The 25949-nt window shown below is 42.3% G+C and overlaps 1 protein-coding gene across 1 annotated transcript in view; it reads right to left on the reverse strand.

Moving 5' to 3' along the window:
- Nucleotides 1-25949, reverse strand: part of LOC141054283 (voltage-gated delayed rectifier potassium channel KCNH8-like) — an 883800-nt gene that overhangs the window by 108964 nt on the left and 748887 nt on the right. Inside the window, exons 8-11 of the mRNA XM_073551561.1 lie at nt 12971-13240; nt 8945-9144; nt 6632-6881; nt 4792-5006 (exon numbers count right to left, since the gene is read on the reverse strand). Coding sequence (XP_073407662.1) covers nt 4792-5006; nt 6632-6881; nt 8945-9144; nt 12971-13240 — 935 coding nt within the window. The remainder of the gene's footprint in view (nt 1-4791; nt 5007-6631; nt 6882-8944; nt 9145-12970; nt 13241-25949) is intronic.

Raw genomic sequence — 25949 nt, forward strand, 5'->3', positions numbered from 1 at the left:
GGTATTCAGAGGAAATCCAGCACAGCAAGTTTTATTTATAGCATCTTCTCCCAGTGGGAATACTCCAACAGAGGCAGCCGCTCGGTGCAGCTAAGAATAGATTCGAGAGCTATATTTATGATGAGAAGACATCTCCAAACCCCGTCCTCCGAGGGATTGCTAATTCAGGTTTATGCTCTGTGCGATCTCTATATGCTGCATGCACGCAGCGGCATCTGGAATAAACAGCAGAACAGAGTGGAGTCTACAGACTGCAGTGCATTGGAATGTGGAAACTCCCATTAGGCATTAGTGATAATGTAAATTAATGCAAAATAAGTTTTGAAGTTTCTCTTGTGTTAAAGGTTACAGACCATGAGAGTTGTATCATTCCATATGTACATAAATTGTATATCTATGATACACTGTTAAATCTACATACCCCACCAAAAAATTATATGTGCGTGGGTATATATGTATGAGAAATATAAAAGTGCTTCTCACTAAATTAGAATATCATCAAAAAGTTACCGTAATTTATTTCAGTTCTTCAATACAAAAAGTGAAACTCATATATTATATAGAGTCATTACAAACAGAGTGATCTATTTCAAGTGTTTATTTCTGTTAATGTTGATGATTATGCAAATAAAGTCCATGGAGCCTCATTTAAGAGTCTCAAACACGGGACTAGCCAGATCTTTCTCCAGCCAAGGAGTGGCTCCTTTTGGAAACCACCATTACCACCATATCAAGTGGCCCTTTAAGTCAATATCCAGCTCTTTACGAGTTTACAGATATGACAAGGGATATACCAAGGCCAGGTATCCATCCACAGACAGCTGTTTCGGGGTGTTTCCCCTCATCAGTGTGGAGTAGGATTCTGGCTAAGTGGGAGCAATGCCTAGTAGACCAACATCACGAAACAATCACTGACCTCAGGGAGACCACTCCTTGGCTGGGTTCTTCCCTGGAGGAAGATCTGTAAACTCGTAAAGAGCTGGATATTGACTTAAAGGGCCACTTAATATGGTGGTAATGGTGGTTTCCGAAAGGAGCCACTCCTTGGCTGGGTCCTTCCCTGGAGGAAGATCTGGCTAGTCCCGTGCTTGAGACTCTTAAATGAGGCTCCACGGACTTTATTTCGTATTTCCCAGGGAGCAATGCACCTAGGATTTCACTGATTGAGCGCCTTTGCTGGCAGCCGCAGTGTTTTCTTTGACTGGTCTCCCTGAGGTCAGTGATTGTTTCGTAATGTTGATGATTATGGTTTACAGCCAATGAAAGCCCAAAAGTCATTATCTCAGTTAATTAGAATACTTTCTAACACCAGCTTGAAAAATGATTTTAAAATCCAAAATGTTGGCCTACTGAAATGTATGTTCAGTAAATGCAGTGAATACTTGGTCGGGTCTCCTTTTGCATCAATTACTCCATCAATGTGGTGTGGCATGGAGGTGATCATCCTGTGACACTGCTGGGGTGGAAGCCCAGATTGCTTTGATAGCAGCCTTCAGCTTGTCTGCATTGTGAGGTCTGGTGTCTCTCATCTTCCTGTTCACAATACCCCATAGATTCTCTATGGGGTTAAGGTCAGGCGAGTTTGCTGGCCAATCAAGCACAGTGATTCTGTTGTTTTTAAACCAGGTATTGGTACTTTTGGCAGTGTGGGCAGGTGCCAAGATCTGCTGGAGAATTAAACTTCCATCTCCAAAAAGCTTGTCGGTAGAGGAAAGCATGAAGTGCTCTAAAATTTCCTGGTAGACGGCTGTGCTGACTTTGGTCTTGATAAAACACAGTGGACCTGCACCAGCACATGACATGGCTCTCCAAACCATCACTAATTGTGGAAAAGTCACACTAGACCTCAAGCAGCTTGGATTGTGTCTCTCCACTCTTCCTCCATACTCCCGGACCTTGATTTCCAAATGAAATGCAAAATTTACTTTCATCTGAAAACAACACCTTGGACACTGAGCAACAGTCCAGTTATTTTTCTCCTTGGCCCAGGTAAGACGCTTCTGGGTCGCCCTCCCAGGGCCGTGGGGTACTCGGCACCAGGCCGGTGTCGGCGGGATGGCCACAGCAGCGGTGACCCGGTCCGTGGCCCTGGGCGCCCAATGTAAAAAGGGGAATTGAAATGGTGGAATGTGGTTAAATGAATAGTTTGTGACGCCACCTGCGGTAAGTGAGATGTTGAGCCGACGCTGCATGCAGATCCTCTGGGGCTGGTGGTGTGTTGCAGCCAAGATGGTGAAGCTCCCCACAGGTGGAGCTGTGGCCCCAGGGTAGTGTAGATGTAGGGGGAGAGGAGAGACACAAGCGGCGTAGAAGCTGGTACCCAGATGTAGCGGTGCTGGGTGCGTTGGCGCAGGAATGAATGGAGGACACCAGGGCTTGTAGTTCCAAAGCTTTACTCACAGTCTGTAGTACACACTGGTGCCTGCCTCCATGCTGTGTCCTCCGGGTCAGGGACTCCGTCAACCTCCAAGCAAGAGGGAATACTCCCTTCCAACACTCCACCAACATGTGCCTTTCTGAACGTCTCCTCTATAGCGCCTTTAAGTGTGAAGTACTCCCAGTACTGAGTTACACTGGAGTGCATCCTGACAGATGTTCCCAAGAACTCTACTTGTACGGCAGACAGCTGTAGCCTGCTTCGGGGACTCCTTTCTTCTGAGTCCCGGCTCACTATCAATGTCTCTGTTGTGCCCCCAAGTCTTAGATGGGAGTAGTGCATTTACAGCCCACTACTCCACCGGTGTCTGCTTTAGAACCATTAGTGTCCATACAACCTCGGGGACCGGGCCCCGGCCTTGCGCTTAGAACTTCTAGGCAGGGTTCTTCCTCTAACCCACGTCCTCTGTTCCCTTTTACTCCCACGTTCCATGCTAGTCTTTCCTTCTTATGGAAGATCAGGTTTCTGTTCAATGTCTTTCTCCTTCTTTCCTTTCCCGTGCCAGCAGAACCAGGTCACTGAGATTTGCTGCAGAACCTCCTTCCTCCATCCCTCTTCCAGGGATCTTCTCTCCTTGCTCACTGACCTCGAACTCCCTGAAATTCTAAACCTTCCCACTCTTTTATGTATTCTAACTCCACCCGCCTCCCAGCACGTTTAGTGTTCCAAGCAGGGAGCCACCAAAGGTGCTCTGCTACACTCCAAGCAGGGAGCCGCAATGTGGCTTTGCTAAACTACTGTGTTTTGTGGGATGCAGGTGTTGGCGCGTGGTCAGGAGCCTCCAACTTACCTGGATGGTGGGGCACCACACCTCTGGAGGAGGTGCAGTACCTCTGTGGCAACTGAGCCTCAGGGGCGCCACATTTCTGGCATTGTTTATTGGTCATGAGTGGCTTGACACAAGGAATGCGACACTTGTAGCCCATGTCCTGGATACGTCTGTGTGTGGTAAATCTTGAAGCAATGACTCCAGCAGCAGTCCACTCCTTGTGAATCTCCCCAAAATTGTTGAATGGTCTTTTCTTAACAATCCTTTCAAGGCTGCGGTTATCCCAGTTGCTTGTGTTCCTTTTTCTACCACTCAACTTTCCATTAATATGCTTGGATACAGTACTCTGTGAAAAGCCAGCTTCTTTAGCAATGATCTTTTGTGGCTTACCCTCCTTGTGGAGTGTGTCAGTGACTGCCTTCTGGACATCTGTAAACTCAGCAGTCTTCCCCATGACAGTGGAGCCTACTGAAACAGACTAAGGGACCTTTTTAAACGCTTAGGAAGCTTTTTCAGGTGTGTTTTGTTACGGTAATTCTTCTAATTTACAGAGATAATGACTTTTGGGTTTTCATTGGCTGTAAGTCATAATCATCAACAATAACAGAAATAAACACTTGAAATAGATCACTCTGTTTGTAATGACTCTATGTAATATATGAGATTCACTTTTTGTATTGAAGTTCTGTGCTCGTTCGCATTGAGGATATAAAATAGACAAGACTAGTACATATTTTTCCACACGGATAATTGGTCCATTATAAAAAAATTCCTAGTGTGCAATGACACACAGGTTATTGTTGGGTCAGTACACCAACTGCTGAGCACACATACATTATTCTGAACAAGCCAAAACTCAGACATGGAACCTGAGGCGAAAGAAAACAATACATGAAATATTCACATCTGACCTAAGGTTGCGTTCATACATTGCAGCTGCGGTGCATTTTTTTCACAATTGTGGCAATTCTGCAGCATCTTGACGGCGTTTTAAAAAATTGAAGCACAATCAATGTGGTTTTTAAGCAAAGAACAGTTTTTGAACACAAACTGTGAACTCAGCTGGACTTTCAAGAAGCTTTAATTGCCTTAAAGTCCAAAGTACTAACTTGCAGAAAAGAAACAAGGAAAAGAGGATAAGAAATGAACATATTTCTTATGAGCATAGGAATTAAATGTAACTACATAATAGAAGGTTTTTCTATCAATACTCTTATCACGGCCTCTCACATTATTACAAATCTCTAACCAAGTATTATTTTCTTCCTGACAAATCATCTTTCATTGATTTCTGGCATCACTTCTATAATTTCTGTACTTCTGAAGTAAGAGTTCCAGCACAAAACAGAATGTTCACATACATAAAATATACTTTGGATTTGACCTGATGCTAAACTCACAAATGTTTCCTGAAAAATTCACAGATACTCTTTGGACAAAACAGATAAAAGAAACTTCACTATAGAGAAATGTGTTTTTTTGAGTCAATTTTCCCACAGTCCTTTGTATAGCAGTGTACTACTTGTAATAACTGATGTAACCAAAAACTATAATATTATCACCAGTACATAACATGTAAACTTACATCTGCTTCGCTGCCTTCCCGAAGATTGTAAGTGAGGTCATGCTGGATTTCAGAGATAAATTTTTGGGAATATTCTGGATATAGCTCCAAGACCTCCCGAAGTCCCTTCAGACTGATGTACTGCAGATCACAGTAAGTTAAGGCTTTCACGTTGGCATTGGTCTTAATTACCCAGTTTTTGTTGAGATTGTCTGAACCGATCAGATCTCCTTTTCCTGGAAAGATCAAAGTGTCAGCATCATATTTTGGCTTTTTACACCAAAGCATTCGTACGCAACTCATTTTCTTTTATTGTGTTGCCTTTGAAATTTGCAACGCGTTTTTACACTACCCCTTTTGAATTTATAAGTTTGCTACAGATAAAACTAGAGATGAAATTACTGAATTATGACTGTTATACTTTAAATCAGTGATTATGATGGTCTGTCAGCTTTTAATCACATGATGTCATAGACCTAATGGAAAACAGAAGAAATAGCTGGGTAGAAAGGCAAAATGAGCAATTGTAAGTACACAGTGCTATATAAAATGATGACTGCCATATATTAAGAGGAAAAAAAAATGATGAAAGTGCTTCTTTAAGAGCATAGCTCTGCCCAAAAAATAGGACCTAAACTAATCAGTATGCAAAAAATATTTCCTACTTCCGCTCTTCATTTCTGTCAGTTGTGCTGAACTGTGTTTTATCAGTAGCCATGCCTTGCAGAGCTCTTAAAGTCATATACAATTATTCCCACCACTCTTTTCCTTAGTAGTGACTGGCGAACCTGCTCAGATAACGTCTTATCCGAGAATGCTTGGGTGTTATCTGAGTATCTTGGGCGTGCTCGTATATTACAGTATGTTCTAGTCTCTGTGGCTGCATGATCTACAGCTCTTAGATAGCTTCAACACATGTGGGAATTGCCTATTTGTTAGGGAATCCCCACATATATTCAGATTGTCTAACAGCCGCAAATTATGCAGCTGCAGGGACACAAATATAATATATGAGCACACCCAAGATACTCAGATAACACCCAAGCATGCTCAGATAAGATGTTTTCCGAGCATATTCGCCCATAACTATTCCTTAGGCACACTAAGCCATGCTTCCTCCTATGTGTCTCAAGCACTACAGATCCTTCTCCATTCTCCCTTTCCACTCAATTCCCTCTTCAACCATAATGTAGCAAGAAGAGTGAAAGGGGTGAAATGCCTGTTATTGAACCTTTGGGACATCATCCTACCCACAAATACACATTCATCCATGTATCACAAGGAAAACATTGTCACAGATCCAGTTTATGCTTTCATTATAGCGTATACAGGGTTCCCGGGAGAACACTAGGGTTACAAAGGCAAGCAAGAAAGCTAACCCTCCGTCGGGCTTAGAAAAGCAGCTGTAACTTCTGTTATAAGCAGCATGGAAATGGTAAATTAATTCACTGGCTTACATATTATTAGTTCAGCGGAGACTGCTTGAATGTGTTCAAACAAGAAAAATCCAAATATATAAAGCAAGGTCACTATGAAAAATTCACATTCAGCAAAGTTACCCTAAATACACCGTATACAAAACTGCAGTTACTTGTACTATAATTTCCAAGCGGTATGCATATAACAAGCATATAGCAACCACTAGATTGCCCACAGGCAATCTGATTTCCTTGTAGGTCAGTTCCATAAACTGTATGTTATAAAATTGCTGTTATTAACATTCCTAAAATCACCCATCCCCAGTGAAATCGTTATGGATATTGTTGTAACTAATATATTCCTAGAAATGTTAGCAGGCTTTCCAATCTAGTGCATGATCAATAGTTGGTCTTTGCAAAGAAGAATGCCTGATTGTCCTCACCTAAGATGGCAAGGACGGTATTGTCCTTCAGCACCTCCATAGATCCCGAGCAAACAAAATATATGGCTTGTAAAGCATCCCCTTGCCTGATCAGATATTCTCCTGGGGCGCAAAAGGAGGTTTTAATGCTAAGAGATAAAGAACGCAGACAGCCACGACTGGCGGACTCGAATATTGGCAGCTGGAGGATCTCCTTGTTAAGATGCATCGCTATGTCAGCTCTTAGTTCATCTGGAAAATCCCTAAGAAGCTAAATGAGAAAAAAACAAAACAAGGGTCATTACAGATGTGAAGAAGGTCTACAATACATCCCTGCCAATAATGTAATCAATATTCTCATAAAAGACAACCCAGAAAATAATAAAAATGCCAAATGTATATATTTCACTGTAGCATGGGGACCATAACATTGTAATTTGTATCTTTATATATATATTATCCTGAAAAGCTAAAAACTCTATAAACACCATTGCGGTAAAGTAGCTTAAGTGTAAATTTAAAAAATAAAAGAGATGTGACAGGTCTATTGGGATAAGTATAGCTAACACAAGAGTGACTGCCAGTGCAGACGGCTCTGCATCAGTGAATGTCATGAGAGTGACAATGGTTGTGTCTATTGTACTGGAATCTCCACAGATACAAGCAGCCTCCGGCGATAGAAGAAGCTATTGTGTAATCTTGAATTCACGTGGTGGAATTACACTGCCTCAGCGTGTAAGGTTTTTCTTCTTAAGGGGGTTTTACACATAGCGATATCGCTAGCAATATCGCTAAAGCATCACCGATTTGGTGATGCAGCAGCGATATCGCTAGCGATATCACTACATGTGATACATACCTCTGACCGGCTCCCCTGCTGTCTGTCGCTGATCGCGCGAGATCGCGCAGCTCCATTTCTCGTCGGGTGCTTCCTGCTGGCGCCGACGGGCGACGCGTGGATGCGGACGGGAGGACGTCAGGATTGCCTCGTCTGAAAGGTAAGTAACGACCGCTGTATCGCTGCTGCATCGCTGTGAGATCTGCCTGTGTGGCAGCTCACTAGCGACCATTTAGCGATGCACCAGCGATCCTGACCGGGTCATATCGTTGTCGGGATCGCTGGTGCATCGCTAAATATAAAGGGGTCTTTATCTGACGATAGGAGTCTTCCGTGAACATGAATAGGATTCATCTCTGGTAAAACCAAGTCTTCAATAATCCAATCTGACCTTACCTGGTCCAGGAGAGACCAGAAATAACTTGGGTGCTGGGATACATTTCAAAAATTACTTGTAGAGCACAGCTGGAATTGTGAAGCTACATGAAAGTCTTTATGAAGATCAAACAGAAATATTTTATGTTGTTTACTTTTATAATAAACTAGCTGAAGAGCCCATTTCCTTCCGGGCATAGTAATAACTACGGTTAGTTATAACAAATTATAATGATTATATCTATATATATATATAAAGCTGAGTGTAGAGCCCTGCCCACTCCGCATAGCCACATTCACTATAATATCCCACATCATCCCGTCAGCCAGAGCTACCGGACTACTACCCCTAATATCCCATATCGTCCCTTCAGCCAGAGCCACCGGACTACTACCCCTAATATCCCACATCATCCCATCAGCCAGAGCCACCGGACTACTACCCCTAATATCCCATATCATCCCATCAGCCAGAGCCACCGGACTACTACCCCTAATATCCCACATCGTCCCATCAGCCAGAGCCACCGGACTACTACCACTAATATCCCGCATCATTCCGTCAACCAGAGCTACCGGACTACTACCCATAATATCCCACATCATCCCGTCAGCCAGAGCCACTGGACTACTACTCCTAATATCCCACATAATCCCATCAGCCAGAGCCACCGGACAACTACCACCAATATCCCACATCATCCCATCAGCCTGGAGTCAGAACCAGAGCGCTGAGTGGAACGGTCCTAACTTCCATACTGGGGATCCCTTTAAGAGAGGCCTGGCGTCAGAACCAGAGCGCGGAGTGGATTTGCCCTGACATCCATACCAATGATCCCTTTAATAGAAGCCTGGGGTGAGAATCAGAGCGCTGAGGGATTTACCCTAATTTCCATACCGGTGATCCCTTTAAGAGAGGCCTGGGGTCAGTACCAAAGCGCAGAGTGGATTTTCCCTCACTTCTGTACCGATGAACCCTTTACGAGGGGACTTGGACTTCCATACAGGAGATCCCTTTAAGAGAGCCTGGGGTCAGTACCAGAGCATATGAAGGCAATTGCCCTGACTTCCACACCGGGGATGCACTACTAAATGGCTTTCACCACATCCATCTCACATACCTCATTGGCATCAATGCCATTGTTGACTGACCATGTAGTTTGGAAACACTCCAGCATCCTCTGCTTGAGTGGCTTGGGCATACGATGCACCCGTATAAAGTCCTTCAGATCCTTGGTACGGGTGTGGTAAAGAGACCGTCGAGAATACATTCTCTGAATGATGGCTGTCACATTGCCAAATACCACTGCATGCATAAGGGCTGAACAAAAAAGCAAGATGAAAAAAATTAAATGCAAAAATGTTGAGTCAAAAACACAAAGTAACCTAATCTTCCTGGGACTACTGAAAATAGGAAGTAGAGCTATCATTTTGACCTTTTCATACATTTTTTAAAAATAAATTGCATTTATATAAATCATTAACAAATCTATATTGTGTATATATTTATCATTTACTATTTCCAGCCGTTTAAGAAGAAAAAAAAGATTTCTGGTATAAATTGTAATAGTTGACACTATAATTCACCTTTTTCCCTCTATTACTAAGAATAACGCTAAAATTATGGAGAAACAGACTAACAAATATGGTACTTAAAAGAGACCAATATAAAAACTCTCTATGGGGAAACCTAAGAGTAAGTGTTCGATATCTTTGCAGAAGCAACACAAGGGGAAATTAAACATTACACAGTTCTCATTCTAATAAATAGCTTGGCTCTATAATGCAGGCAGGAAAGGTCATCCAGGGTAAGAGACACTGTAACCACTTTCCTCTGTTGCCAAAAGTATTAGGATCCTGAGCAGAGGTTCAATTGGCTCACAATTTTTAAAAATGTATGAATATGTATTTTGTAAACTGGGCAGCCCCCTTAAAGATGCTTTCACACCACGTTCTTCTCCACCTTCAGTGGCTCCATCGGAGCTTACATGTGAGCCCTCCAAAAACCAGAATTCGGGTGTATGTAGCGTCAACATTATAACGGTACCGACAGTGTCAATGTGTGCATCACTGTGTGCTCTGTCGTGTATCATTTTCAGGCCTATATGCCTATTGAAGGCGGTTACTCAAACGTAGTAGACTGCTTCTGAGTGTCCACCTCCAGTAGGCATATATGCCCGAAAATGATGCACGACAGAACACAGGTTGACACCGTCGGCACCATTATAGTCAATAGCCCCGTTGGTTCATACATCGGAATCATGATTTCTGTGGGGGTCGGACGTAAGCCTGATGGAGCCACTGAACGTGGTGAAGAATGCAGTGTGAAGGAGTCCCAAGAGTCTTGAGTAAATCCAACAGTGCAACCTTTTGATTACTTCTTAAATGTTGTGTTTCTAGTGTTGTTCTAGTTTTTAATCAGTATGGAGAACTTCACAGAAAACACCCACAAGTTCTAAACAGAGAATTTTTGCACTGATCTCTATTTTACATACTAATGGAGCAATTATGTATGGCCTACCAAAACAACTTGGAAACCCTGCTGATTTGAATAACAGCAAAAACCTGAGATGTTTCTCAGGTGATGCCTACAAACTCTTTAGAAGAACACAATGCAGCCACTTTTACTGTTTCAAAACATTGTGAATGTCTGACATGAAAATAGCAGGAGCTCAAATTGCTGCAGGCGCTGGAGTAACAATTTCTGCATTTACATTAAATACAATAGGATGTGAAGCCCTCCAAATTGCAGGTTGGAAACCGAAGTCAGGTTCCAAATTGTTAGTCACTGAGAACCTTTACAATGGAAAAAATTCTGTGAAATGGATGCGTATGTTGTCACAAGTGGAGGAACGGTAATGTTCATGATAAATTATTCTGATACACAAACAATAAAAATATAGTAGGAGATATTTCTCTAAATTTGCTGATACAAGAGCTTGCACTGGAGTGCATAATTTTATTGCTGATAGTTACATTATTTTAAAGTCTAAATCCAAGTTCTAAGTATACCAGAAAGTGAAAAGAAAAACTAAACTTTAAATTTTGTAAGTTTAGAAACAAAAATGATCTTAGTTGGATTGGTCGATGAATTTATGCTGTCAGTGTAAGTTCTGTATTATTTTTTGGCCATGGTAGATTTAGGTATTCATGTTTTTATGGTATAAGAAGTATATATCTTTTGGGGACAATATTTTCCATAATGTTGTACATGAGCGGTCCCCAATCTTTCTTCCCTTAGGAGCTACCTTCAACTCAGAGATGGTCGCAAGCCACATCCAGCAAAGTGGTGACAATCAGAGCCCTCCATTACCAGTATAATAAAAGGCAAAGCTTCCCCTCATAAAGCAAACTGAGATCATGTACCCCCCTCCCATATCGACAAAATAATTACATCCAAGGGTTCCCTCTGTACCCACAATTGGCATTTTTGTATCAAGAACATTCTCCACTCTATCTCATCCAGTTTTAAGCTCCTCTCTAATTAACAGTATCATCCTATGTCATTTACCATTTTTATTTCTCCCCCCTTTCTCCTCCACAAGTATATGCACAATAAAATCTCTTCTGTGCAGGACTACTCAAAAAAGTCACCATCTTGAGACCTTCTCTTCATAACTGGTGACTAGACCTAGAGCCAGGGGCGTAACAACCAAGGTTGCAGAGGTCGTGACCATGACTAGGCCAGTGCAGGTGGGGACTCGCCAATTCTAGCACAAACTTCAACTGGATGTGTGTTCTCGGACGCACATTCAGCTGAAGTGTATTACAGCGTAGAGACCCATCGGGTCCATGAGCAGCAATACACACTGCCGGTCAATCAGAGGGCTGCTGCTGAAGCTGGCGTGCATGTGACTGGGGGCACATGGCAGTGACGTCATGCTCTCTCGACGATTGCATGCTGAGGTCAGCTACCAGTTTCAAAAGAAGACGCAGCGCGGCGTGGGAACGGATGGGAGGTTACTTTAACTGTTTATTTTTTTCTATGCATTAAAGAACAGGGGCAGAATGGGAGATATATACCAGAATGAGGGATATATATACTAGGATGGGGCCCAAGCAGGATAAGGGAGATATAAACCAGGATGGGGGATATATACCAGGATTGAGTCCAGAATCGGGTAATAAGTACAGTATGTATATATATATATATATATATATATATATACACACACACTGTATATACCAGAATGGTGCCCAGGATAAGGGACTTATACACTAGGATGGGGAATATATAAATATACCAGGATGGGGTCAGAAAGGGGAACATATATACCAGGATAGATGACACATATATATACACGGTATATATATATACCAGGATGAGGGACCTATATACCAGGATGGAGGGCATATATATATACATATATATATATATACCAGGATAGGGCCAGGATGAGGGACAAGTATACCAAGTTGGCGGGAGCCTAGGTCCATATCTTGCACTGGGCCCCATGAGACTCTAGCTAAGCCACTGTCTGGAGCTAATGTATCAAGCTGGCAGAGAGTCACAAGCTACACTTCTTGCACTTGCAAGTCGCATGTTGTGTTTAAAACACAGGTTGGGGACCCCCTGCTGTACATAGAAAGGCAGATGTAAAACTGATGCTACTTGAACATGGTGTCCTAAAAAAACCAGTGAAAGTGAAAAAAGTGCATTCATAAACTGCCCACAAATATTTTGGAAAAAAAAGACTATAGAGGAGCTTTTACTCTTTTTCATAGACTCCTCAGTTGTGTAGAAGGGTTTGGATACTTTGATTTAATGTGCATGGTCTTCTTAAAATTAGTGGACTTACACGACACATCTAGTTATCCAGGTCAGTTATAGCAATTTGCAAAAAATGTAGGGGACACAGTAACGTTTTCTCTTTTTTTTTTTTTTTTTTAAGATGGATCCAACTTTTCTATGATGGCGAGAATGTTGTTTACTACTGAAAGTCGTCTTTCTTAGGTCATTTAATACTAAACTTAAGTCATCTGGCTTCATGTACAGTATATTTTGGCTAATTATACAGGAAAAAAAGATTGTATAGACTCAACTCCATCCAGCTTTAGAATTGTTTGTTCAGATTAACTTCTACAATGTCAGTAGGGCACTCATATATTCTAACTTCCAATACATTGTAAACAGGATCTCATCTTACCTCCAATCAGCATTGTGCAGATAGAGAAGATCTTTTCAGCATCTGTGTTGGCAGACACATTTCCAAATCCTACACTAGTAAGGCTGCTAAGAGCAAAATATAAAGACGTGATATAAGAACTCCGGAGAGAAGGGCCACCAGTTATTTCCAAAGCTGATTGGTTTACCCCATGACTACCATTGGAGTGCGTGCTACCATTGGAAAATGTATCAAATCTTTCTACTGGGTGATATGGCATTCCAAGACGTTTGGAAAACTCATGTAACCATCCTGAGGAAAGAGAATAAAAAACAGGATATATTCAGTCTAGAATCCAGATTGTAATGTACTAAGCATATATAAATTCAAGTGATTGATGGATTTAAGTGGTTTCATCCTACTTGATGATAAGCAGAAAGTGACCCCATACATGGTGCCAAGCACAGAGTTTCCCCATACATAGTGCCAAGCACAGAGTATCCCCATACATAGTGCCAAGCACAGAGTATCCCCATACATAGTGCCAAGCACAGAGTTTCCCCATACATAGTGTCAAGCACAGAGTATCGCCATACATAGTGTCAAGCACAGAGTATCGCCATACATAGTGTCAAGCACAGAGTATCCCCATGCATAGTGCCAGAGTATCCCCTTACATAGTTCCAAGCACAGAGTATCCCCATACATAGTTCCAAGTCCAGAGTATCCCCATATATAGTGCCAAGCACAGAGTATCCCCATACATAATGCCAAGCACAGAGTATCCCAATACATAGGGCCAAGCACAGAGTATCCACATACATAGTTCCAAGCACAGAGTATCCAAATACATAGTGCCAAGCACACAGTTTCCCCATACATAGTGCCAAGCACAGAGTATCCCGATACATAGTGCCAAGCACAAAGTATCCAAATACATAGTGCCAAGCACAGAGTATCCCCATTCATAGTTCCAAGCACAGTTTCCCCATATATAGTGCCAAACACAAAGTATCCCCATAAATAGTGCCAAGCACACAGTGTCCCCATACATAGTTCCAAGCACAGAGTTTCCCCATACATAGTGCCAGGCACAGAGTATCCCTATACATAGTGTCAAGCACAGAGTATCCCCATACACAGTTCGAAGCTCAGAGTATCCCCATAGTGTCAAACATAGAGTATTCCCATACATAGTACCAAGCACAGAGTATCCCCATACATAGTGCCAAGCACAGAGTATCCCTATACATAGTGTCAAGCACAGAGTTTCCCCATACATAGTGCCAAGCACAGAGTATCCCCATACATAGTGTCAAGCATAGAGTATTCCCATACATAGTACCAAGCACAGAGTATCCCCATACATAGTGCCAAGCAGAGTATCCCCATACACAGTTCCAAGCACAGAGTATCCCCATATGTAGTGCCAAACATAGAGTATCCCATACATAGTGCCAAGCACAGTTTCCCCATACCTAGTTCCAAGCACACAGTATCCCCATACATAGTGCCAAGCACAGAGTATCCAAATACATAGTGCCAAGCATAGAGTATCCCCATACATAGTTCCAAGCACAGAGTATCCAAATACATAGTGCCAAGCACAGAGTATCCCCATACATAGTTCCAAGCACAGTTTCCCCATATATAGTGCCAAACACAAAGTATCCCCATAAATAGTGCCAAGCACACAGTATCCCCATACATAGTTCCAAGCACAGAGTTTCCCCATATATAGTGCCAGGCACAGAGTATCCCTATACATAGTGCCAAGCACAGAGTTTCCCCATACATAGTGCCAAGCACAGAGTATCCCCATACATAGTGTCAAGCACAGAGTATCCCCATATACAGTTCCAAGCTCAGAGTATCCCCATAGTGTCAAACATAGAGTATTCCCATACATAGTACTAAGCACAGAGTATCCCCATACATAGTGCCAAGCACAGAGTATCCCTATACATAGTGCCAAGCACAGAGTATCCCCATACATAGTGTCAAGCATAGAGTATTCCCATACATAGTACCAAGCACAGAGTATCCCCATACATAGTGCCAAGCACAGAGTATCCCCATACATAGTGCCAAGCACAGAGTTTCCCCATACCTAGTGCCAAGCACAGAGTATCCACATACATAGTGTCAAGCATAGAGTATTCCCATACATAGTACCAAGCACAGAGTATCCCCATACATAGTGCCAAGCACAGAGTTTCCCCATACATAGTGCTAAACACCGGGTATCCCCATACATAGTGTCAAGCACAGAGTATCCCCATACATAGCGCCAAGCACAGAGTATCCCCATACATAGCGTCAAGCACAGAGTATCCCCATACATAGTGTCAAGCACAGAGTATCCCCATACATAGTGTCAAGCACAGAGTATCCCCATACATAGTGTCAAGCACAGAGTATCCCCATACATAGTGTCAAGCACAGAGTATCCCCATACATAGTGCCAAGCACAGAGTATCCCCATACATAGTGCCAAGCACAGAGTATCCCCATACATAGTGCCAAGCACAGAGTATCCCCATACATAGTGCCAAGCACAGAGTTTCCCCATACCTAGTGCCAAGCACAGAGTATCCACATACATAGTGTCAAGCATAGAGTATTCCCATACATAGTACCAAGCACAGAGTATCCCCATACATAGTGCCAAGCACAGAGTTTCCCCATACATAGTGCTAAACACCGGGTATCCCCATACATAGTGTCAAGCACAGAGTATCCCCATACATAGCGCCAAGCACAGAGTATCCCCATACATAGCGTCAAGCACAGAGTATCCCCATACATAGTGTCAAGCACAGAGTATCCCCATACATAGTGTCAAGCACAGAGTATCCCCATACATAGTGCCAAGCACAGAGTTTCCCCATACATAGTGCTAAACACCGGGTATCCCCATACATAGTGTCAAGCACAGAGTATCCCCATACATAGCGCCAAGCACAGAGTATCCCCATACATAGCGTCAAGCACAGAGTATCCCCATACATAGTGTCAAGCACAGAGTATCCCCATACATAGTGTCAAGCACAGAGTATCCCCATACATAGTGTCAAGCACAGAGTATCCCCATACATAGTGTCAAGCACAGAGTATCCCCATACATAGTGCCAAGCACAGAGTATCCCCATACATAGTGCCAAGCACAGAGTATCCCCATACATAGTGCCAAGCACAGAGTATCCCCATACATAGTGCCAAGCACAGAGTATCCCCATACATAGTGCCAAGCACAGAGTATCCCCATACATAGTGCCAAGCACAGAGTATCCCCATACATAGTGCCAAGCACACAGTATTCCCACATACATTGCAGCAGATTTATAAAAACTGTCTAAAAAGCCCCACATTTTAATGCCTATATCAACTAATCTCAGCACAGTTTTTATCATTATTAGAGCAGTTTAGGAAATTGGTTTTATCATTGGTTACTACGGGTAACAACACGGACAGATTTTTTGTAGACATTTTTTGATAAATGAGGCCCATTGTCTGCCATAAACCTTCAGCATTTAGTATCATCTCTTCAATGAAAGCAATAAACATTTCCAGTATCTTTCCACACAGTGAATGGAGGCAGTGCTATCCAGCCTGCTGAGGCGCTCGCCTTTTCCCACAATAGTCTGTACTTATAGAGACAGTGTAGAGAGTGCAGCCACCAAATCATTGTAAGGAATTCTAAGAAAATTAGGCTTAAAAGAACAAAAAAACTTGTCTGCAACGTTTATCTAAAATATTTTGGCTTTCGAAAATATTCCAAGTCAATTAAACATTTGGCGACAGCTACTAACAGTGACTGTTATCCCGGGTGCCAGTGATTGGCTGCAGTGGTCATCTCAGTTATAACAACATTGAGCCTGAGGATGTAGCGCTGGAACGACAGCTACTAACAGTGACTGTTATCCCCAGTGCCAGTGATTGGCTGCAGTGGTCATCTCTGTTACAACAACATTGAGCCTGAGGATGTAGCGCTGGTACGACAGCTACTAACAGTGACTGTTATCCCGGGTGCCAGTGTTTGGCTGCAGTGGTTATCTCAGTTATAACAACATTGAGCCTGAGGATGTAGCACTGGAACGACAGCTACTAACAGTGATTGTTATCCTGGGTGCCAGTGATTGGCTGCAGTGGTCATCTCACTTATAACAACATTGAGCCTGAGGATGTAGCGCTGGAACGACAGGGACTCAACAGGTAAGTGTATATACATGGAGACCGCCTTCAAGGAGTTACTAGTACAGTCCACTCGCGATGTACAAATATAAAATAAACAGAGATATAGGCAAAGATAAAAAATACATAAAATATAATTTACAAATTGCTTTTCCTTTTTTTTCATTCCCTCCTCCATACTCCCGCCACCAAAGGAATTCTCTTGCTGTATTTTCCCATCATCTTGTCAAGAAGACAACAAATTTATGAGCATTTTATTATTACATTAATACAAATTCATTGTTGAGGTGCCCGACATAACAGAACATGTTGACATTCATTTAAAAATTTATAATAACGCAGCAGGAATCTGTATCCTCCAATTACCAGGTTACATGGAAAGCAACAGCAACGTCAATCTATAGTTTGGCTGCTTGCACAAAAATAACATTTTGATTTATAGATTTTTTTCAGATTTGCTTTTTAAAAAAGGACAATTTTTTCCCTTCCTCTACATCTATAAGTAGGATCCTGTGCACTTTACAATGAATTCTGTGAAACTGCATTGAATACCAATGCTTATCTATCCATCAAAACGAAAGCATTCATAATAATGATTGCCTACACTCCGTTTTATACCCCCCTTTCAAGCTAATTGGCAATAAATAGTATGGACACTCGCTGTCAAAGTCAACACGAGAAAGAAAAGACACATCTAAGGCATAGATAGATAGATAGATAGATATATAGATAGATAGATAGATACAGTGCGTACGGAAAGTATTCAGACCCCTTTGAATTTTTCACTCTTTGTTTCATAGCAGCCATTTGGTAAATTCAAAAAAGTTCATTTTTTTTTTCATTAATGTACACTCTGCACCCCATCTTGACTGAACAAAAAACAGAAATGTAGAAATGTTTGCAAATTTATTAAAAAAGAAAAACTGAAATATTACATGGCCATAAGTGTTCAGACCCTTTGCTCAGTGTTGAGTAGAAGCACTCTTTTGAGCTAGTACAGCCATGAGTCTTCTTGGGAATGATGCAACAAGTTTTTCACAACAGGATTTGGGGATCCTCTGCCATTCTTCCTTGTAGATCCTCTCCAGTTCTGTCAGGTTGGATGGTGAATGGTAGTGGACAGCCATTTTCAGGTCTCTCCAGAGATGCTCAATTGGGTTTAGGTCAAGGCTCTGGCTGGGCCAGTCAAGAATGGTCAAAGAGTTGTTCTGAAGCCACTCCTTTGTTATTTTAGCTGTGTGCTTAGGGTCATTGTCTTGTTGGAAGGTGAACCTTCGGCCAAGTCTGAAATCCAGAGGACTCTGGAAGATGTTTTCATTCAGGATATCTCTGTACTTGGCCACATTCATGTTTCCTTCAATTGCAAACAGTCGTCCTGTCCCTGCAGCTGAAAAACACCCCTATAGCATGCTGCTGCCACTACCATGATTCACTGATGGGATTGTATTGGGCAGGTGATGAGCAGTGCCTGGTTTTCTCCACACATACCGCTTAGAATTATCACCAAAAAGTTATATCTTCGTTGTGATTGTCGGATATGGTATGTGGATATCATTTTGTTTGTATTAATATTGTTCTGATTTTCATGGTGTTCTCTTGTAGGATGAGTTGTTATTTGCTAATTGATGAATCACTGGTGCCATCTGATATCAGCCCCCACAGTTCTGTATTGTTTGCTAATATGCTAATGACATATTGACCTAGCTTGTTGAAACAATTAACCCCTGAGACATTCCCCCTGACCTGTGAAGGAGGAGGGGGACTTTTAAAATATCAGTGAGGTGAGACACAATCTCAGATCTTGTGGAACTATGATGTGATCACAGCACCTCAGAGAGAAAGAAGAGTATATGGACTATGTTATCCTCTGTCTGCTGGATTGTTGGACTCTCATTTTCCCAGGGCTTTTTATCCTGTTACTGAACTGCATTTGGGTACTGGACTATCTTATCCTTTGTGTGGTGGCTGGTATATGGACCTTTCATATTTTTGCCTAAATAAAGATCTTGGGATTGTTCACTCTTCTCTTGCTCTGTTGACTGTGTGATTCCGGAGAAGGACTCCGTGACAGCTGGTGGCAAGCAGTGGGATCAACAGAGCGTAACCTAATGAAGAACCACCCACAGAATGAGTACAAAAATTGGACTGTATCCAGTTTACAGGAGAGAGTCAGAGACCTGGGCCTGAACTCCCAGGGACTGACTAAAGAGGCCTTAATTGATCTACTGGTGGGTGCCTGCCAGACCGCGTACTCCCATGTGTCTGAAGGGCAAGCGCAGGAGACGAGGATCTCCACCACAAAAAGCCAGTGGGTGGTGTGGTATAAAGAAGAGATGGTGGCTCTGGGCCCAGGTGTCTCTCAGTAGTATAAGGAGGAGGCTGTTCGCTGAGCACAGTGGAGACAAGAAGCAATGGAGATCGAAAGAGGGGGTAATGCATTCTGGAGTGTAAACCCCACTATCCGGGAGCCTGTACGGATCACCCGGACAGACTTTAAGTCATTTGATGAGGCTTCTGGAGATGTGGAGGGGTTCTCCAAGGACTTTGAGCAGTAGTGTGTTGTTATGGAGGTACCCCACTCTAGTTGGATGTGTTTATTAGTGGGACTCCTGAACGGAAGCGTAGCGGAGGCTTACTGAACCATTGACTCCCAGCAGAAATGGGATTATAACATTGTAAAGCGGACTATCCTGGATTACCATGCTATCAACCCAGACTCACATAGGGCCCAGTTCCAAGACCTCCCATGCACCAAGGGGGGGTTGTTTAGGATGTATGCCCATAAGATGTCCCAAGCATGTCGGAGATGGCTGGAATCAGAAAACGCCTTTACTGTTGAAGATGTTATACAGGCTTTCTTTATAGAACTATTTTTGTCAAGTGCTCCGCAGAATTGCGGGAACGGGTCTGGGAGCGGACACCGTGCACCGTGGATAGAGCTGCAGCCCTGGCTGATGAGGTCCTTACTATCTGACCGCAATGGAGGAAGCTTATGGATAATAAACCACAGCCTGCTCCTTCGCCTCGGCCCCCTCAGACTATATCTGCCCTTTCACCCAGCCGCAGGCTGAAGACAATCACGCCTCACAATCCTGGGCCCCAACAATTCCGTCCACGACCTGGGGGTATCACCGAGAGGAGATGCTATGGGTGTGAGCAACCTGGGCATTTGCAAACCAGCTGTTCCACAAGGATTGAGAGGGAGCCCCACGCCGCCCCACTTTGTCCAGTGCATCTTGTGCACTCCATCCCCCCTGAGGAAGAGTTACCACCACACCCACCCAATAGGACCACCAACCCAGGCACCATAGATACTTCTCCTGGAGTGTACGAACTCCTGCCTTTGTCCCTCAGAAATACAGAGCAATGGCAATGCCACCTGCAGGATGTCTTAATTGATCGATACAAAGTGTCAGGATTTAGCGACACAGGGGCTTTCCTGACTATCGCTGACCCCCGTGTGGTTCGACCCAAGGCAATTCACCCTGGCCCGAGAATTCCCATTGGCCTGGCGGGGGGTGTCTGCAATTATATACAGCAAGCTTTGGTGTGTTTGGATTATGATTTTGGGGAAAAATTGTGTTGGATTGGAGTTATGGGAGGACTTCCTGCAGATATCTTCTCTGGAAACGACATTGGGGAGTTACAGTGTCATTTTGTGGGAGCAGTCACCCGACTATATGCCCTTCAAGCACCACGACATCCGGACCTCACTGGAAAGCAATCTGTTTGGCCAAAAGGTCCATGGGCCTCTCGCTCATCTGAAAGAACAATTGGCGGGAGATATCACAGACATAAGAACGCCCATCATTCCCTATGTTCTAGAGTTCAGAGACTGTCTCGTCCAGCTAGCTACCTTGGCTAATGAACATCAGCGAATGGCCCAGTCCAGCCAAAAAACCTAGTATGACCATAATGCCAGGACTCGGAATTTCTGAATGGTCATGAGGTAAGTGACATAGGTAATCAGAAGAACTTTACTACATTTCTAATTGGAAGTATTTTCTAATATTATTATTACACCTACTACATACTGGGATAGAATCTTGGCGATGGGAATACCTCTTTAATTACTTAATGCCAAGATTTCATAATTATTGCTGAACAATTTACTTACTATTTATTTTTATAATATTCCCAGATTTCTGAAACTGGTAACAGGGCTGGAACATCTTTTTCTGCACCAGTCTGTAATACTTCTCCACATGCTCCCTTGGTGTTATAATACACTTGATTCGCAATGATACACACTTTCTACAACCTTCCTGGGCTTCCTTCCAACAACATGTTGAGAATGGCTGCACTTAATTAGACAGTTTGAGCCTGCTTACATGGCCCCATGAGGTTTAAGTTTGCAGAAAGGTGTCTAATATATTTCTATAAGTATGTGGGGACAAATAAAGTTCCGGTATATGACAGGCAAAGAATTCAAAAACTTAAAGGGAATCTGTCACTAAGATCAATCTCCCAAACCACAAATATGGGCATGCAGGTCCCTGAAATATAAATGCATCAAAATCCTTTAACCATTTCATATGTTTTCATTTTTTCCTCCCCTTCTTCCAAGAGGCATAACTTTTTTATTTTTCTGTCCCCATACCCATATGAGGGCTTGTTTTTTTGAGGGTCAAGTTGCACTTTTGAATGACACCATTCATTTTATCATGTGATGCATTGGAAAGTGAGAGAAAAATTCCCAGTGTCTTAAAATGTTCAAAAAAGTGCAATTCCACAATTGTTTTTTGTGTTTGTTATTTACCATATTTAGTTTAAGGTACCACTGACCAGATAATATGATTCTTCAGGTCAGTACAATTACGCACATATCAAACAAATTTGTAAAAAAATAAAATTTGCTTGTGTTGCAATTTTCCGAGACCACTAAAGTTTCCATTTTTCAGGATATGGAGCTGGGTGACCGCTTACTTTTTGCTCCCCGAGCTGACGTTTTTATTGATACCATTTTGGGGTAGATGCAATGGTTTGATCACCTTTTATTGCATTCTATTACAAAGTTGCAGCTGCCAAAAAAAGTGTAATTCTGGTGTTTCGATTGTCTTTCTAGTTTACAGATGGAGTTAATCTGCTTTATATTTTGATAGAACGGAGTTTTGGGAATGCAGAGATAACAATTATGTGTATTACTATTAATTGCTTTATTTTTAATAGGGCTAAAGGGGATGATATGAACTTTTGTATTTTTTAAAAAAACATTTTTCGCTTTATTCTGTATTTAATAGTCCCCTAAGGGGACATGAACCTGCGATCGTCCGATGCACTGCTATATATAGCGCAAATTAAGATCTCCTATGAATCGTTATGACATGCATGGAGGTCTTCAGCAGACCACCGGCTGTCATGGCAACCCATCGGCACCGTGTGATCACGTTTTGGGAGCACCATTGTGCACTTGGAATGATTTGTCTCCTTCCAGTGTGCATTAAATGCTACTGGCAGAGAATGACTGTTGCATTTAACATACTAACAGCTGTGGGTGGATCTATGCTCTACCCATGGTTGTTAGAGGCACATAATGGCTGTCAGGAAAAATGTGAACTCAGCATGTAAGCCCGCATCAAAGTCAGATACCCGACATTTGAAGTACAATGGCATGTAAAAGGTTGGGCACCCCTGGTGAAAATTACTGTTATAGTGAACAGTACACTTAAGCAGTTGAAGATGAAATGATCTCTAAAAGGGTTAAAGATGACACATTTCCTTCATATTTTAGGCAAACACATATATATATATATTTTAAAAATTATTTAAAGCAAAATGGGCCAATGCAAAGGTATGGGCACCCTGCATGGTTAGTACCTAGTAGCACACCCTTTTGAAAGTATCACAGATTGTAAACACTTTTTAAAGCAAGACAAGAGTCTTTAATTTCTTGTTTGATGGATTTTCATCCATTCCTCTGTGGAAAATTCTTACAGTTCTGTGAGATTCCTGGGTGATCTTGCATGCTCTGCTATTTTGAGGTCTAGCCACAGATTGTCAATGATGTTCAGATCAGGGGACTGTGAGGGCCATTGTGAAACCTTCGCCTTTTGAGGTAATCTATTGTGAATTCTAATGTATGTTTAGGATCATTTTTAATTTGTAGAAGCCATCCTCTTTTCAACTTCAGTTTTTTTTACAGATTTTGATTTGTTTGCATCAAGAATTTGTTGAAATTTCATGGAATCCATTCCTCCCTCTATCTGTGAAATGTTCCCTGCGCCATTGGCTGCAAAACAACCCCAAAGCTTAATTGATCCACACCATACTTAATGGTTGGTGAGATGTTCTTTTCCTGAAATTCTGTGCCCATTTTTCACCACACATACCTTTGATCATTGTGTCCAGTGAGTTCTATCTTAGCCACATCGGTCCAGCGTATTTGTTTATAAAATGCGTAAGGCTTGTTTAGATGTTCGTTTGCATACTTCTGAAGCTGAATTTTACAGTGAGGATGCAGGAGATGTTTTCTTCTGATGACTCTTCCATGAAGGTGTAAAGTGCTGCAGAGCGGTAGTCATGACTGAGCTGCTGTCCAGTTGCACTCTGGCACTTTATGAACAATGGGTGTCCCAGTCTTAGTGTGCTGTAGGGTGTGGGGTGCATCACATTCACTTGCAGGCATCTGGCCTCCGCTGCCTCCAGGTCTCCATCTTCAGGAGCCACCACACATAATGCATGGAACCCTAGGTTCTTTGAAACAGTCAAACTTTTACTAGACAGCCCAAGTTAATACAATTCCTCTTCTGTTCTGTCACACATTCATTCTGGACTACTCCAAAGCCTTCTGACTTCACCAGCCCCAGGGATTCATTGTTCTCTCTGGCAGTGTGCCCAGGTCCGGCCTCCTGCCCCTCATGTAACTCCAAGTTCACTGTCCTCATGATGTCAGAAGACCAGGCTCGCTCAATAGTACCTGACCTGAGCCCTAGGCTCCAGACATCATTGCAATGTCCATCAGGGATCTTCTTTTTTCCGTCCACTGCCCTGAACATTTGGTACATGCTGCCCCTAGTAACCCACCACCCCACTTGAATTTGAACTCACTGCACACTTCACTGACTGACCATGAACTCCTAAGGCCTCTTTCACACTTCAGTTATTTGCATCAGTTACAATCTGCCAAAAAGGCAGACAAGCGGATCCGTTCTCAACTGATGTGAACGGATGGCACAGGATCCGTTTTTAGACGGATCCTGAAAATGAGGAAATTTAAAGGAACCGCTGGCGAGAGAGAGAGAGAGAGAGAGAGAGAGAGAGAATTTTTTTTGTCCGGCACCAAGACAGATTTTGGGGTTAATTCAGTGTCTGGAGGATCCGCTGGCCGAAAAAACGTTGCAAGCTCCGTTTGGAAATCTTTGAGGATGTTGACGGACACTAACATTGTGGCGGATCCTCAAAAAAACGGATGCAACGGACGGAAATCAGTCAGGATCCGCCAATAATGAAAGTCAATGGGGAAAAAAACGGATCCGTAAAGAAGAATGGCGGATCCGTTTTTTTTCAAAATTGGCGGATCTTGACTGATTGTCAAAAACGGAAGTGTGAAAGAGGCCTAACCAGGAAATGCCCCCTTCTTAACAGCACTAGTGCCCCCCCACTGGGCTAATCCTAATCTAACCATTTCCTATCTACCTGCTAACCTATTACCCTTATTCTGCATCCTATGCTGACCTAAGCTTATCCTATGCTATACTCACATTATGCTTTAACACTTTACATACTTATTATCTCTGAAAACACTGGTGGTACATCCTGCTCCTGCATTAGAGTCCTGCTGACTTATGTATTGGGGGGATATCTCGCAAAGGGAAATACATATGAAGTGCGGAGCACCATAAGTTTTTAGAGATAATCATTGATGCCCTGACTAAATGTCAATGATATAGGAGGGCAGATAACTAGACAATATGAATGAAGGTGCAATATGTGCAGTAGGGATTAGTAGCAAGATCTATACAAGAGATTATCTTGCAAAGATATTAGTAAATCTTAGCGCATGTTACACTCATCCTAGCTATATGTATAATATATGCTTAGTCCTGGATGGGCATGTTGATAAGTGTACTATAAAATGTGCTAAGGAACTTTTTATAGGAATGCACCCTCCAAATATTTTGCTATATGATCCATAATGGTTCAGTCCTCCTAATAAGTCTAATGATAATATAGAAGCTAGATTTAGTCATTTAAAGGCACAGTGCATATACTCCATACTAGAGTGGATGTCCTATGTCTGTAATATGATTGAGACAGACTACTGAGAGGATTGGAATCCACTATCTATAATTGTTTTTAGTGTTTGCAGTCTCCATCATCTAGAATTTTGTGTCTCCTGATGAGTTGCCCTAATCAGAGCTACGACACACATCGAGACAGAGACATCTTGGTTTTATGACTACAATAGATTACATTGATGAGACTTTTTTGTTTTTGTTCTGTCTTGTCAATTCTCTATGTCACTCTTAGGAATTGAAATACATGAGTGCACCATGTTGTTTGTCATTTGGGTTATTTTTACATTTTAGACTAAAAGTTAAGTTTTATTATCTCTTCCAGGTTAAAAACTGAAGAGATTTGTGAATTTATAAACAATAGTGGAGTCTTTACTACTGTCAGCTTTAAGAGAGGGAGCATTTTTTGAGCTCACCACACCATGTCATCCATGTTGAAGGTTGAAATCTGTGTGCCGGGTGCTGATCCTGCTGGTGAAGTTCATCTAAAGATTCAAGGATAGGGAAATGAGCGGCACATCTATCCACAATTTGTAAAAATTAGTTATGCTTTATTAAAAACTTGTAATTCAAAAAGTATGCATAAAAACCTG

Source organism: Dendrobates tinctorius, unplaced genomic scaffold (assembly GCF_039654945.1).
Source record: "Dendrobates tinctorius isolate UK_male_01 unplaced genomic scaffold, ASM3965494v1 ptg000177l, whole genome shotgun sequence".
Classification (NCBI taxonomy): Eukaryota; Metazoa; Chordata; class Amphibia; order Anura; family Dendrobatidae; genus Dendrobates; species Dendrobates tinctorius.